This window comes from Furipterus horrens, unplaced genomic scaffold (assembly GCF_987537825.1).
Source record: "Furipterus horrens unplaced genomic scaffold, mFurHor1.1.pri manual_scaffold_15, whole genome shotgun sequence".
In the NCBI taxonomy this organism is placed as follows: Eukaryota; Metazoa; Chordata; class Mammalia; order Chiroptera; family Furipteridae; genus Furipterus; species Furipterus horrens.
The window spans coordinates 13,411,064-13,425,101 of record NW_028327185.1 but is presented as its reverse complement, the minus strand read 5'-3'; the positions used below and the strand labels follow the sequence as shown (position 1 = coordinate 13,425,101).

Here is a 14,038-nt window from a genome sequence, read left to right as displayed (position 1 = left end):
AAATAACGAAACCATACACTTTTCTTAGGGGAGACCCGCAGGAAACTGAGTTTTACTGTCTCCCCCAGGTACTCACTGTCTTTGCAATTCTTGACAAATCACTTTCCTCTTTGAACCTGTTTACTTGCCTGTAAAGTGAGGTTAGACTGACTACACGATTTCTAAATATCCTTTGGGTCTGAGAGTCAATGATTCTAACAGTGATTTAAGACAGGGCATTAAGTTCCTATTTGCAGATGTTAGACATGTAAATTGCTAGGAGTACCTTTAAGATGTTTCCTTAGTCTAAACTTCAGAGATTTCATAGAAACGTCCTTCACACCCACCACTCACGTTTACCACCATTTAGGCTGGCCCCCATAAGGGTTATGAAAACAGTCCTGGCACTCATACGTGTCTTCTGCCAACCGCGGCCAAGTGAGTACCCGTAAGCACGGCCTTGACCCCATCTTCCGCTCTCAAAGCCTTCCATGGCGCCATGCTGACTGATGCAGGAGGGCCGACCACTCAGCATTACGGGCGCCCTGGGGGCTCCCAACCTTCGCATGCTGACTTCTGGCCAGACTTAAGCAGATGCAGCCCCCTTGAACTTTTGGACTTTCCTCCCCTTTTACCGTTCTCCACTAGCCCGGTTGTAGCCTCACCTTCTTTTCCAGGTCTCTCTGAGATCCTGACTTGTCCACTGTCGCCCTCCCCGGTGACCCCTGCCAGAGGGGAGCAAGCGCATCGCCCTCTGAGTCCTCCTTCTCATTTGGAGCTGAAGGCACTTAACTCCATACTGAATGAATGAACGAACAAATGAATGAGTGAATGAATGAGTGAATAAATACTCTGAACTTTTCACGTAGTACACTTCTGGAATATCTTATTCTTCAAGGTAGGGGAGAGGTCTTATTACTGTTGTATTTCTCAGAGCACCTAGCTCAGCCATTTGCAAAGAGTTGGAGCTCAGTCATTGTTATAGGAACGGTTAATATATTGTGAGTTTATGACTGTTCATTCAAAGCTCATATATACATATTGTGTGCATGTGTGTGTATTTATATATGTACAATATGTATGAGTAAGATAAGGGATAAGATCCAGAAGGGAGATTCCAGATAAAGTATTATAGGGACAGAGGAACAGATAACTTCTTATTGACCTTGGTAGCATTGGGATATAGAAAAGTGGGGATGAAGGGCATTCCATTGTCAATTCCAGGGAGAAAATGGCATTTGGGAGGTGCACATGTGTACATGAGAATGAGTTAAATACAACCTATCATTTAAATATCTAAAGGTGTCTGTGTCTGAGGTTAAGAATATACTCACCTTAGGGTCTGCCTGATACCATGCTATGTGTGGTAGCTCTTTGAAAAACAACAATAGACTATATTTCCCTGTTTTACAGCACATGCATCAAGGCCACAGAGAACTAAAATGATTCATCTAAGGTCACATAGCCAATATGTCATAGAAGCAGGTTTTGTATCCCATCAATTAGCCTGTCCACAAAGCCTATGCTGTTATCTATGTGAATTAGTAGGGAACTGGATTAATACAATTGATCCCAAAAACACAACTGAGAAAAGCAGTAACATAAATGTATCATAGGAATAAGTGTTGGCTGCACCCTTATTCTCTGGGTTAAATACAGGCCAGGCTGAGGCTTGACCTAAGAAACTGTCCTTTGGCTCATTGCTTGCCTTAGTCGTTTTACATGTTATAATGCAGCTGTCATTCTCCTTAACTTCTGTACTTCATGTTTACCCAAGAGGAAAGAGAGACTTTATAAAAAAGTGGAAGTTCCTTCATGTTTGTTTTTGACATGTTCAAAGATCTTTGAAGAGCCACAGGATTTAAATTCCTCTGACAAGACTACCATTTACATACATGCAGGTCAATTACTTTATGATGTGACATTTAAAACAATCTTTTCTGAATCTCTACGTTGTTGTTTTTAACTACTGACTGAGGCAAACACACTTCTCCATACCTATTATACATGTATCAAAACACTCCTTTGAACCCTGCATCTTTTTCTCAGATCTGATGTAGAGGGGAATTCCTACAGGAATTCTTCTGTGTATCCTTCAGAGAATTTATTTTTGTTTTTTTTCCTTCAGAGAATTTAGAAATTGAATTGCCTGAAGTGCAGAAGGGAAACTGACCTGCCAGTGAACCCGTAGGCTCCCACTTCTATCAGCAGGGGTGCCTTTAAATTTTTTATTTCCCTTTGAACACAATGTTTTCAATGATGAACTTCAAGGAATTTATCAGATCAGGAATCTAAGTGAGGTCCATAATATGGTGTTATGCTCTGACCTACTTTTGTGATCCAAAGGAGAAGATCTGACCTATGACCTAGAATGATAGCGACCTGAATCTTTCTGTGTCTTTTTGAAAGTGAGAAAGGGCACAAAAGAGAAGTCACCAGGTTGTCCTCTTACAATGCTGGCTTACTTAGGGAGGGAGAGACGACGAAGGCTTCTTAATAAGAGCCTTCAGCTTCCACATAGCCACTGTCGTAAAGGCTTTCTTGCATTTAGTTGTCTGACCTCTCAGATTACCGGTGTGAGTTTGGACTCTTTGGTTGAGGTCATAGAAATGCAGAGAGGGGGACTTGATGAGTTTGATAACTAGACCATGGAAAATCCAGGTGCAGCTGGCCTGAGGGTTTCTTGGACCAGGCACTCAAGGCCACGCCAGTTTGCTCTCATTTTCTGTCATTTGCAAGCTCTGCTTCTGCTGGAATGTTGGCTCCTTCTTTCAGGTTCTTCCACACCGGGGGTCACGTCCTTCCATCTGAACTGAAGATAAAAGAGATGCCCTTGATCTCAGACTGTAAGGATGTGACTTCCTAGCTCCTCCACTTCCAGTGTCAAAATCTTCCCTCCAGATTTCAAAACTGAGTCACGTGCACATACACCCTGTGGGTGCCCTGGCTGGTGGCCCCCACAGGACCCCCAGAGTAAAGGGAGGTGACCGTCCTAGGGGCAGGGTGTCAGGGATCCTGGGTAAATAAAACAGCAGGTGTCTCCTCTGCTGCCTCTATCATCTTATAAAAAAATACAATCCCTGATTTTCCCTGTGACTGGGAATGGCTTGCAGAGGAAAGCAGGGGAGGAAGACTACATCCCTGTTCATGTTGGTTTGAGAGCGATAGTCTCCATGGTCAACGTGTGATATGTCCAAGGAGGCGCGGTCAGTGCTTCACAGGCTCGCCTTGTGGTTTTGCGTGGAGAATGCTCAGAGTATGTAAAAGAGCGACGTGCCGAGTGCATGAAGGAGCGCCTGGTACATGCCAGGCACCATGCCTGCTCTCCTACAGCAGGGCCGTGTTCGTGTGGTCCACAGTGGGCTGTATGTCACCTGTCCGCAACGAGAGGAGTACAAAAACTGAGAGTGTTTGGAAACTTTTATATCCATTTTAAATTGCCACAATATCCAAGTGCATGATCAGTGGGCTGTACTGGGTATCTTTTAAATTTTTTCCAGTAAAAAATTTTTGAAACATTTATTTTCTGATTACAGTTAAAATATAATACAGTATTAAATTAGTGTCAACAAAGATTCAAATATTATGTTAGTGTACAACCTAGTGATTAGACATTTATGTAACTTACAAAGTGGTCACCTCAATTAGTACCCATCTGACAACGTACATGGTTGTTACAATATTATTGAATTTTTATTTCATTTTACAAAACCAATGCTTTGCCTGGGATCCAAAATATATTTTTACAAGATATTTTACACAAGAAGTCTAGACACCCTGCCTTCTCTATCCCTACAGCAGGTCCCAGGGAACTGAGTCTTGGGGAGCAGAGGCATGTCGCCCCATAGCCCAGAGTGTGGAAGGAGAGCGCAGAGGAGGCCAGGCTGGGACTGGGGCCACTGGACTCCGGAGCCTGTACTTGCAACTCCTACTCACCAATAAGTGCAAACCATACTTCAGAGCTAAGCAGAAGTGCTTTTGTCATTGTAGAACGCACGTTCACGGGCCAGGAGGCAGGCAGGCCTCTTTCGCCTGGGCCCCCATTACGAGGCCACATCCAGCAGATGCTCTGTACGTGTTGAATGAACTTGCCTGTCCTCTTTATTGTAGGGAAAATGAGAAAGGAAATGCGCTCCACTTTAGGTGACAACTAGCTTAGGTCAGAAGACTGAACGTTGAATCCTTCTTCACTCACAGAGGCTAGGATAACACTAAAATGTAGTCTTCCTGTTTCCCAGGGAACTTGGTCTTGTTTTCTGCCTTCTGAGTTTATTGAAGAGTTTTTAGTCTAAAGGTTCCTTTAAAAGTTAAGCTCCTGTTTTCTCTTACACTCCTTTCTTGAATAAATTAAGCAGAGAACATGTCAAAAATAATTTTAAATGGATATATGCGCAACCAACATCTCCAAGTCTTAAAATAGATGGCCTTGGTGCAGTTTTAAATGGTGTCCTCTTTTCCTCGCCTTCCCCCGTGTCGGAGAGAACAGGCTGCCAGCGAGCCGGCAAGGAAAAGGCATTTCCCTCTGCCCTGACGGACACCACGTGGCCCGAGCCCACTCTGCTCCACCTGTTTGACGGGCTGGGAACCCTGGTCTCTGTGTGGCCTGGGGCGGGAGAGGTTACAGTCACAGGCTGCCAGGGACTGTGTCTCTGCAGGCTCTGCTTAATGGCGCCTGGCTCGCTCCTCTCAGTTCTGTGAAGTCCAAATGTGTGTGCAATGAAAACCGACGCTGGGGATGTACTTCCCTCCCCTGCCGCCCAGGCCCACAGCCTGGAGCGTGGTGGTGACCGCAGCCAACTCATTTTCTGAAGGAGCCCAGAGGAGACCGAGAAAGTGTGCCCCACACCCCTTGCCTGACTCAACCGCAGCGAGCATCAAGTTCAATGAGAAGAGGAGAAAAAAACCAGAAGCACAGAATTGCCATCCTAGTAGCCCGAAGTAGGAATATTTTTCTAAAAGGAAGATCTGCTCACCGATGTTATTTGGTATGACACAAGTACAAAAAAGTCGCCAACGTAATAATGTTTCATTTCTTCTTAAACACCTCTTCCTAACTGGAGGTGTTGGGGGAACCAGTTATTAGGCATTACTCCCTCGTGATTTCATGTTTCCCTGTACCTGCAAGTAGGTGCCACAGTGATTCGTTGATTGATAGATCCTGGAATCGAAGTTCATTTTAAGGAACCTGAGAAAAGAAGAGGCTTGGAGACTCTCCAGTCTCTCCTCAGTGCCCACCTTGGACAATGATCCTGGGCGACCACGACCCAATTCCAGGAAACACGTTTGTATTAAGCTGCTAGTCTGTTAGACTAGCTGAGCAGAGAATTCCGTTCCCCAGGAACTCAGAGTGGGCAGCAAATGGGTCAGAAGACATTTGGAAGCAGTCTGTAAAGCCAGCATCCAGCTGAGGGGAAGCCTGCTGCACCTGGACTCTGAGTGACCTCTCCCAGCTGGTGTAGGTCACCTGCAGTAGGGCTGAGCATCTACCTGACCGGCGGTGGGAGGGAGGGGTGGGAGGGAGGAGAGCCAGGCATGGCACCGGAGAGATTCCTCCATCGCGGGGACCAGTATCTAAGTAATGCCTGCCCCCCTGACACCTGCCTGTGTCCACCTCCAAGAAGCTTGTTTCCGACCAGGGGATTTATAATTTAAAAAAAAAAAAAAATGCACCTTGGCCGAGGGAGTACTTATTATAAATATAACTGTACCAACAAAAGGAGTATATAAAATAAAGTAACAAGTCACTATTGAAATATATATAAAGGGTGGAGGTTGGGGGTGTCCAAGATGAGGCCTTACAGGCGGGTTTAGCAGTATCTGCTGGTTTTCCAGAAGCTGATCTGAAGTGCAGGTCACCAGGCTGGGCAGCACTTGATCTTGACACTCAGTTGTCCTGGTTGTTCCGGCTTATCATCTGTCACCTTGGGGAAATCTTCCCCTGCACTTTATTTCCCACATTTCTTAATATATAGGAGAATAAAAAATCACTGAAACTCACCCAGGTTTCTGTAAATGGAGGGACTCCCATGTTATCATCATGTTATAAATGAATTCACAAAAAATAAACTGATAGCAGTCTCGACGCAATGCTCAGTCTAGGAGACTGTAGGGCAGTCGAGGCATGATCACATTATACAGGTCCTTTGTGGCAAGGTGGGGGTGTTGACAAGTGAGACACTCAAAGAGACTCTTGTTAAATACAGGACATCCTATTCCCTAACTCTTAAGCGACCCTCTTTGTCTTTCGAGTGAACCCCTTGCCTTTCCTGATATTAACCATTTGTCAAACAAGATGTAATGGAAGCAGCTCTGTTTTGTCGCTCCGGTGACAATTCTCCAATCTTAACCTATTTCTGCAAGAAGGCAGTTATTCAGAATCATTTGCTATTGAATTAGTCAGTAATTTGGGGGTTCAGGAAAGATGATAATTATAGTAAGGAATAATAAAAGTCATCTAGTGGAAATAGAACCCATGTCAGAACCATAGAGGAACCTAAATCCTGCACACAGATTGATTTGCACAAAGAAACTAATTATCTGTTAAAAGTGGAAGAAAGAACGGTAGTGGGAGAAAACTTGTGTAACTAATAAACTTTTTAGATGCTGTTTCATACGTTTGCTTTTCGTTAAATTCAGGAGTGGCTGCGACTATGTTGCTGTCATTCAGTCAACATTTATTCCTATCTGTTTTTCGTATACAAAGGCGTAGGGATGCCAGAAAATAAACTGTTAACGGAGAATTAACTTCTTTGGCACGCTTTCATACTTATCTTCCAAATTAAAGAAAATGAAATGGGCAGAAACAGAGTGTAGATTACCTCCTTTTTGTCAAAAATGGTGGGAATTTGAAAATTAATAATAAAAAAGGGAACAGATGCAGTAACATGCCAGAGGGAGATTAATGTGGAGAGTAAAATCTGTGAGCAACAAAACTGGAGCAAACTGAATCAGTGGGAGGCGGTTGTACAATCAAAATCAGGATAAAAGAGAAATTACAAACAACCCTGCACTTGTCAAAGTAGTAGTAATGAAATCCTGACTCTGCCAGCAGTGAGAACCTGTGTTAGCACTTTGGGGTAAGGATGGTAGCCGGGTGCCAGGTAGGAGGGCAGTGCTAGGTTGCTGGGCAGCAGCCATCTTGTGTAGAACAGATGGCACCGAAAGCTGGCAGGGGAGGGGCTCCTTAGCAGAACTAATCAGACAGTAACAGATAGGGCAGCTGGGAAGACTGACCACAGAGAGGGAGTCTGCAGGGGAGCTCAGTGCCATGATGTTTGCAGTGGTGTGCCCATTGGTCTGAGATAAGACCTTGCAATGTCTTTCTCGTGTTTGCAAGAGCTGAAACTTTTGTTCCAAAAGACAAATCAGGTTGTGTTGTATCTCCGTGGAAGGGAGGCGGGGGAGCTTCGGGGTAGAAATGGAGAACGAAGCACTGTCCATGGAAGGATTCGTTGTGTGAGTTCTCCATCCCGGCTTCTGCAGCCCTTTGATTTCTGCTTGTGTGGGGCTGCCGTCCTAATGTGGACCGTGTGGCACGCGGAATGATCACTGTATGTATTTTATGCATCAAAGTATGTGCAGTATCAAGGCTGCAGTTAAAATGAGAAAAAGCCTTTTCCGATATGCTCCCTACCCCATATGTGTTTCACAACTGAATACCCAAAAGCAACCATAAGATGTATGCATTTGTGCTTACTAATCTCTCATAAGCTATTTAAACCACGTTTGATTCATGGTCAGTTGCCCTTCTTTCTCCCTCTGTGTAACTGTGGCTTCAACATCAAAGTGTTGAGCCTAATTCAGAGTCCCAAACCTTAAAACAAAAATTAAGTCATTCTGAAAGAAATGAAAGGAAACGACGAACCTGTTTCACTTAATGACTTATTAGGGAGTCGTGTTTTTCATATAGAATTGGGACGTTCATGCCAGAGCTCTGTCTTTAACAAAGAAATCCAGATCTCTACATCTGTTTTTGAAATGGTGTATTTCTCTTTCTGCAGGAGGTTTGTAGCTTGGCTCAATTTATTCATTTTGGAGGAGGAGGGGGAACATTACCAGAAATTGAAATAGGTGATATAACATAGCCATATGCTATTTATGCAGCAGTTTCTGCAATAAATCTAATTTGGTGCTGTCAAAAAATTAGACTTATTTGATATAGCAGCACATTAGTAAATTATTGTGGCAGATTTAAACTTGTCATTTAGTCTCTTCCTACTCTTAACAGAATCTCGCAAATCCGTTTTTCCCCTTGATCAAGTCTGTGAAAATGTCTCAGTTCTTTGTCCTGCAGTCCTGCAAATGTTTCCACATCCGAAAGAAGGTCTTTGCCTTAAGGTAACTGAGGAAGGGGGTGGAAGAATGAATATCCTCTGTTGTTAAAAGACTTCACAAATAGATAGGCAGAAAAATCAAGAAACCAGAGAAAACTAACAGTGTTTTCATCACTTTCAATTCTTAGAAAAGTGGGACTGTTAGTCATTCGGAATGTAGAGAAATTAAGGTCAGTTCTTTATGAAGGAGTTTAAATATTTTACCTTCCATCCTACATCCATATGCTGTTTTAGGAAAACTGATATTAAAGAACACGAACAACATCAGCTCTTGTCTTCACCTCCCAGCGCCCTCAGAAACGGCTCTTCTGTGCTGCAGTGCATCCTGGCAGGCTGGCTGCGATGCCTCTGTCATGCTCTCTGTACAGTTTGTTTCAGGTGTGCCATCGAACTAGCTCAAACTTTGTCCTGGTTTTTCTGTGTAAAAGACAATGGAAGTATATTACACATTAGGGAGGTAAATATAAACAGTACTCTTGAATTCCTTAAATTATCCATTTGTAAAAATAATCATAATATGACTTCCCTTTTCTTTTCCTTCTGTATTTCTGTATTTATGGAGGGGAGAAGTGTGTGTGTGTGTGTGTGTGTGTGTGTGTGTGTGTTTGTATACATTCATGCATCTGTGTGATGTTGAACTGAGTGCTTTTCATTTGTTTATGTTCTTACCATACAAATTTCCAAAACAAGCCTACTAGTGTGTTTTTGAAATGCAATTTGCTAAGTACGAAGAGTTCCATCATGGTGACTTAAGCAGCCTCTATTAAACTAGCAATTTGCTAATACTTTTTTCTTTTATATAGCAAATCAGACCATGCAAGTGATCAAATTACCAGTACCCTCTCCATGCTATTCAGAAGCAGGGATCCAGGTAACGAACCAAACTGCCATCAAGCCCAGACTGCACTAAAGGGGAAAAACACCCAGTGAAGTATTAACAGACTTGCTGGGTAAAGGAAACACTATTTCTGAGATTTTTCTCCCCATGAAGAGAAATTATTTAGAAATAACGTTTTAGGAAGATGACAGAGAAAGCACTTCTCAGGAAACATGCTTTGCATTCAAAATCCATGTATTATGTTTTATACATATTGCGTAAGAACGATTTATAGGCTATAGGGTATTTTGGAGACAAGTAGTAAAATTGAAATAGAGCTGAAAAAGAATGTCTCTGCACTTGGATTTTAAGCTTTCTTGTCCTTTAGTTTTTGCTTTTATATTTAGCATCACAATAATTTCCTTGAACATGGCTGAAAAACTGCTCTGGTAAAATATGTTTTATAAATTATAAATATTTGATAAATCAAAACCTTAAGATTTAAATTTTAAGTTACACATTTTTTAGACTGCTTTTATTCATAAAGCCAGCATTCAATTTTTTGTCAATGATAAAAACTTGAATTTTAATTTTTTCCAAAAAGAATTTAGGAAATTTAACAGACTTGATTAATTTTACTTGATAAAAACATATGCAATAAGATTAAATCTTGAGATAATTCTTCGTACTATAAACAGCAGCATTATGAATGAAGTACCACTCAGGTTCACATTTATCTTCACATTTGCTCTAGTTAAAATGTTTGCCATATAGTTTCTCGTAAAAAGTGATCTCTTTTTGTTATTAAGACATTTTAATTGAATGATTGTTTTTTCTAAAGAATATGACCATCTAAATTATTAGTAAATAATTCACCATCAAGTGATTTTATGTCTGATTCAGGAAGGAGGGTGAATACTCAGTAGCTGTAGAGGACACAGAATAAATTCAATTGAGAACATAATTTTTACCTAATTTCTAGGAGTTTATTTTTTTTCTCAGAATGGCCACTGATACAACTTATATTTCTTCAGAGAGATGATGTATTTGTTTGGTAGAATATATTTGAATATTATTTAAGCAGAGCTGTTTATTTTTTAACGATGGAATTTAAAATGCACATGAATTGATTTGTATATTATGGGTTAAGTTTTTCAAAGCAGTGATGGAGCTGTGTGTCAATATATAGCTGATAATTGAAATGGTACACATTTGTACATTTTAAGCATTTCAGTGTAAAATTTCCTAACTGGAATACTCTTTTCCTTGGCTAATTCATTAGTGAAAATATTTATTCCTCAAGTTAATGCTGTATAGTATGAAGGAATTTTTATATAGTGTAAGCTTGTTTGTGATATTTTGATTTCACTTTAAAACTTTTATTTTGCTTCGTATGCATCTAGTTCCTACTCGATATAATAAGAAGTGCAGACACACATGAAGGAAGTATGCATATCAGCTGTCTGGTTTTACAAATGATCATTAAAACACCCTCTCTACTACTTTCACTCCGAATCATTGTCTTCCCGAACCCAAAAGTAATTTTCACAAGTACATTACACAACAGAGCTTCCTCTTCTGCTGGTTAGCGGTAGAGGATTTAAATCCACGCCGACAGTTCATTTGACAATGACCTTGAGGGGCTTTGCTTCTTGAAGAAGAAAGCAGAAGCTTGCGGTAAACAAAGTTCACTTCTGACAGATGGATTGAATGACAGAAAGGTTGTGAGTGCCAGAATAGCCCTGGCAGAGGAGGGAATGTTCAGTGGAATCCAACAGGAGAGGAGGTGTGAACAGGTGCAGGGTTGCTGACGGAAGGGGAACCAGATGGAAGGAGCCAGAGCCAGTTTATTTAAAGGAAAAGGCAGAAAACATTGAAAGGCTGTGCGATCAGTGGCTAAAAGTGTTCGTAGAGGAAGGTAAAAATTCACAAAGCAAAACTGCACAGTGGGGTAGCTAACACTTAGCATAATGGTAGTAATTTGTGAGTTTAGTTTGGAAGTTGCAATCGAAATACATTTATCTTGGCTCTTGACACCATCAAGTAGAGATATTTAAAAGTTGTTTTGTTTTTTTTTAAGTTTCTAAGCTTTTTTTAATCCAGCCATTAATTTAATTTTTTTCCAGCCAGAAGCTCTGTTGTGATAATACTAAAATTGTGTCGTCAGCAAGGAAAAGAAAAAAGAAATTAAGTGAAGGTTAACATTCCATTCAGATGTATTTTGTGATGCCTCAGTTCTGTTCGCATATGGGAAGCCAATGCGTGCTTCTCTGGGTGACATCTGTAATATCTAAGAAATCTGCAGTGTTAGGATAGAGGTTGTTGGTTGCTTTTGTTGTTCTGAGTCTCTGTTAATTTTGCAGAGTCCAGTTTGTTGGTCTGCATTGGAATAATGCTCTCTCTAAGATACTCATTTGCCTGCCCTGATCTGCAGGTTAATTTCTGTGGCTGAGGTTGCCCCAATTTCCTCTGACTTTCAGTGACCTGCCTTCGGGCAGACACCTGCAAACTCAAATAGCATGGACAACAGGAACAGAAGACAGTGGGGCAGGGAGGAGGACTTCCTTACTTTCTCAGACCTATTAAAATTAAACTCTACCTCTGCAAACCCCAGACATCCCTGCTAGTCATCTGTCTGGTCACATGCACGCCATTTACGTGGGTCCTTGTCTGCCGCTGTTGTCCTTGAAAACTTCTTTTCATTACTGATCAAGAGATGCCAACAGAGGAGGGGCTGTTATGGAGCAGTCACTGGGAGAGAGGATGAAAAGGCACAATTATTTTCAGATTTTAATGGTGTAGTAATTTATCTGCAAGAATTGCTGCACACATTAAACCAAGATTGATACTCAGAGCAAATTCGGTGAGCACTCTGTTCACATTCTCCAGCTCATCTGGAACAAAAGGTTATGTTTGACTAGGGTTGGGGGTTTGGGGACATTTTGATTTTAGAGATCATATTTATGATCCATGACATGCTTTTGTCAGTGAAAAGAAAGAACTGAAATTTGATTAGCAGTTATAGATGCCTACTTAAACCTAAGTAGTTTATGGAGATCAATACTTTTGGTCTTTTTATATTTTAAGATTGGATGAGGCTATAAACAACTTACCTATTTGAAAAAAAAATGGTAAGTTTTCTTCTAATAAAAGAAATTGATAACCCATATTTTAAAATCAGCTTCAAGATGTGCCTCTTTCCCCACATTTGTTAAGAAGTCCTCATCTAAATAGATAGTCTTATGAATCTAAAATTTTACATAAACTTGACTGGACGTACTTGCTTTAATTGTAATGTGCTGATGTTGCCATCTCTTCCATCATAGTTACCGAACACCTTTATAGAATAATGCCATGAGCATGGTGTGCTGGGTGAAATAACACCATGAACCTGACCTGAATTATGGGAGTCAATTTGAAAGGCAGTAAAAAGAAACTGCAGCAATTAGTGTCATCGCATGATATGCATCCCACAAATTAAATTGCAAGCTCTCTATAGGTGGAGCTAATAGCTTTCTGGAAAGAGGTAAACTTAGTTGTACCCAGCATAATGTTTTACATCATCGTAGTCTGGGATTTTTTTTTTTTTTTTTTGAATGAAGGGATAATGGGTGAATTGCTGTTAAACAGATATTCATTCAACATTTGCTGAGTGCATGTTCTATCCCAGCTACACCAGGCACTATACATTTTTTAAATGAATAGGGCATGATTCTTTTTTATAGGTATCCTACAACCTAGTGGACACAAAGTAAGGTTAATTTAATGACATGGCATGTGTGTAAAGTCTAAAAAGAAGTATTTAGACTTATAAACTTTTCTTAACCCAAGATCATTGTCAGTGAATGACTTAATGAAACTACCCATCTAGTCCAACAGTCATTATAACACGTGAGGTCTGAGATGCAGAGAAGCTCAGCAACTTGCCTGAAGTCAGCAGTTATTTTAGTAGAAGCTAAAAGTAGGTTCCCCATCTCCGTGGTCTTCCCTGTCTTCCACATTCCACTCCTTTTCCTTCACCGATAATATGATTAAACCCATTAAAATCCATCTTTAGAACTCCTGCACAACCTGTTGCAGAAGGAAAGTGATTTTCTTTTTGGATTTTGGCACTTAGTAACTAGTTCTTGAAACAAAAAACCAAGAGCATTAGTTCCCAAACAGCAATTACAAGTCTTTGGAAAACTCCTGGGTTAGTGGTAAAGATAGCTCCCGGACACACTACTTATTCCGTGGTGAGCACATTACTCCCATGAACTCAGTCTCTAATGACCTTTCGGGTAGATTCTGTCAGGAACCCCATTTTACTGATAAGAATACAGGTATATGAAGGTTAATATCTTGACCAAGGTCAAGGTGGTGGAGCTGAGATGCAAACCAGGGCAGTCAGTTTCCAGAATAGAGTTTTATCCATTATATATATGTTGCCTCTGGTAGTGGGTGTTGCCCAAACCTTTAATATGCTAACACACGTGGTGATACTGTTTGGAAGGAGTTTGGTTTTTGGTTTCGTCCAAATTTATATGACTTATGGAAACTTGTCTCTTAAGTTCCTCCATATTTTTCAGGAATTAGGTTTTGGGGAATACAGCAGTCCCGCTCTATATTGCGGTCCACTTATCGCGGCCTCACTGCATCACGGGATTTTTAAAAACATGTTTAATTATTTATCATGGATTTTTCGCTATATCGTGGGATTTTGCAGTACTGTACAGTAAATACTAAAATAAATGTAAGGTTCCTACTTCGCAGATTTTCACCTATTGCGGCGGGGGGCGGGGGTGGACGCAATACCCATGATAAGTGAGGGATCACTGTATACTTCGGGAAAGACTAATCTAAATGATCTAAACACCAGCCGCAGTGCAGATAATGTTTTGCAAAAAGTGAAACAACAGAGGCATCAGAT

At 41.0% G+C, this 14,038-nt stretch overlaps 1 protein-coding gene across 3 annotated transcripts in view; it reads left to right on the top strand.

Annotated features, from left to right (window-relative positions):
* SDCCAG8 (SHH signaling and ciliogenesis regulator SDCCAG8) overlaps window positions 1-14,038 on the top strand; it is a 169,482-nt gene that overhangs the window by 74,783 nt on the left and 80,661 nt on the right. The window contains exon 14 of one of the 3 annotated variants that reach the window (XM_090263246.1): window positions 3,778-4,309. The exons of the other annotated variants lie outside the window; for them this stretch is intronic. Coding sequence (XP_090119372.1) covers window positions 3,778-4,126 — 349 coding nt within the window. The 3' untranslated portion in view covers window positions 4,127-4,309. Of the gene's footprint in view, window positions 1-3,777; window positions 4,310-14,038 lie in introns of those variants that run through there. 3 annotated transcript variants of the gene reach the window in all.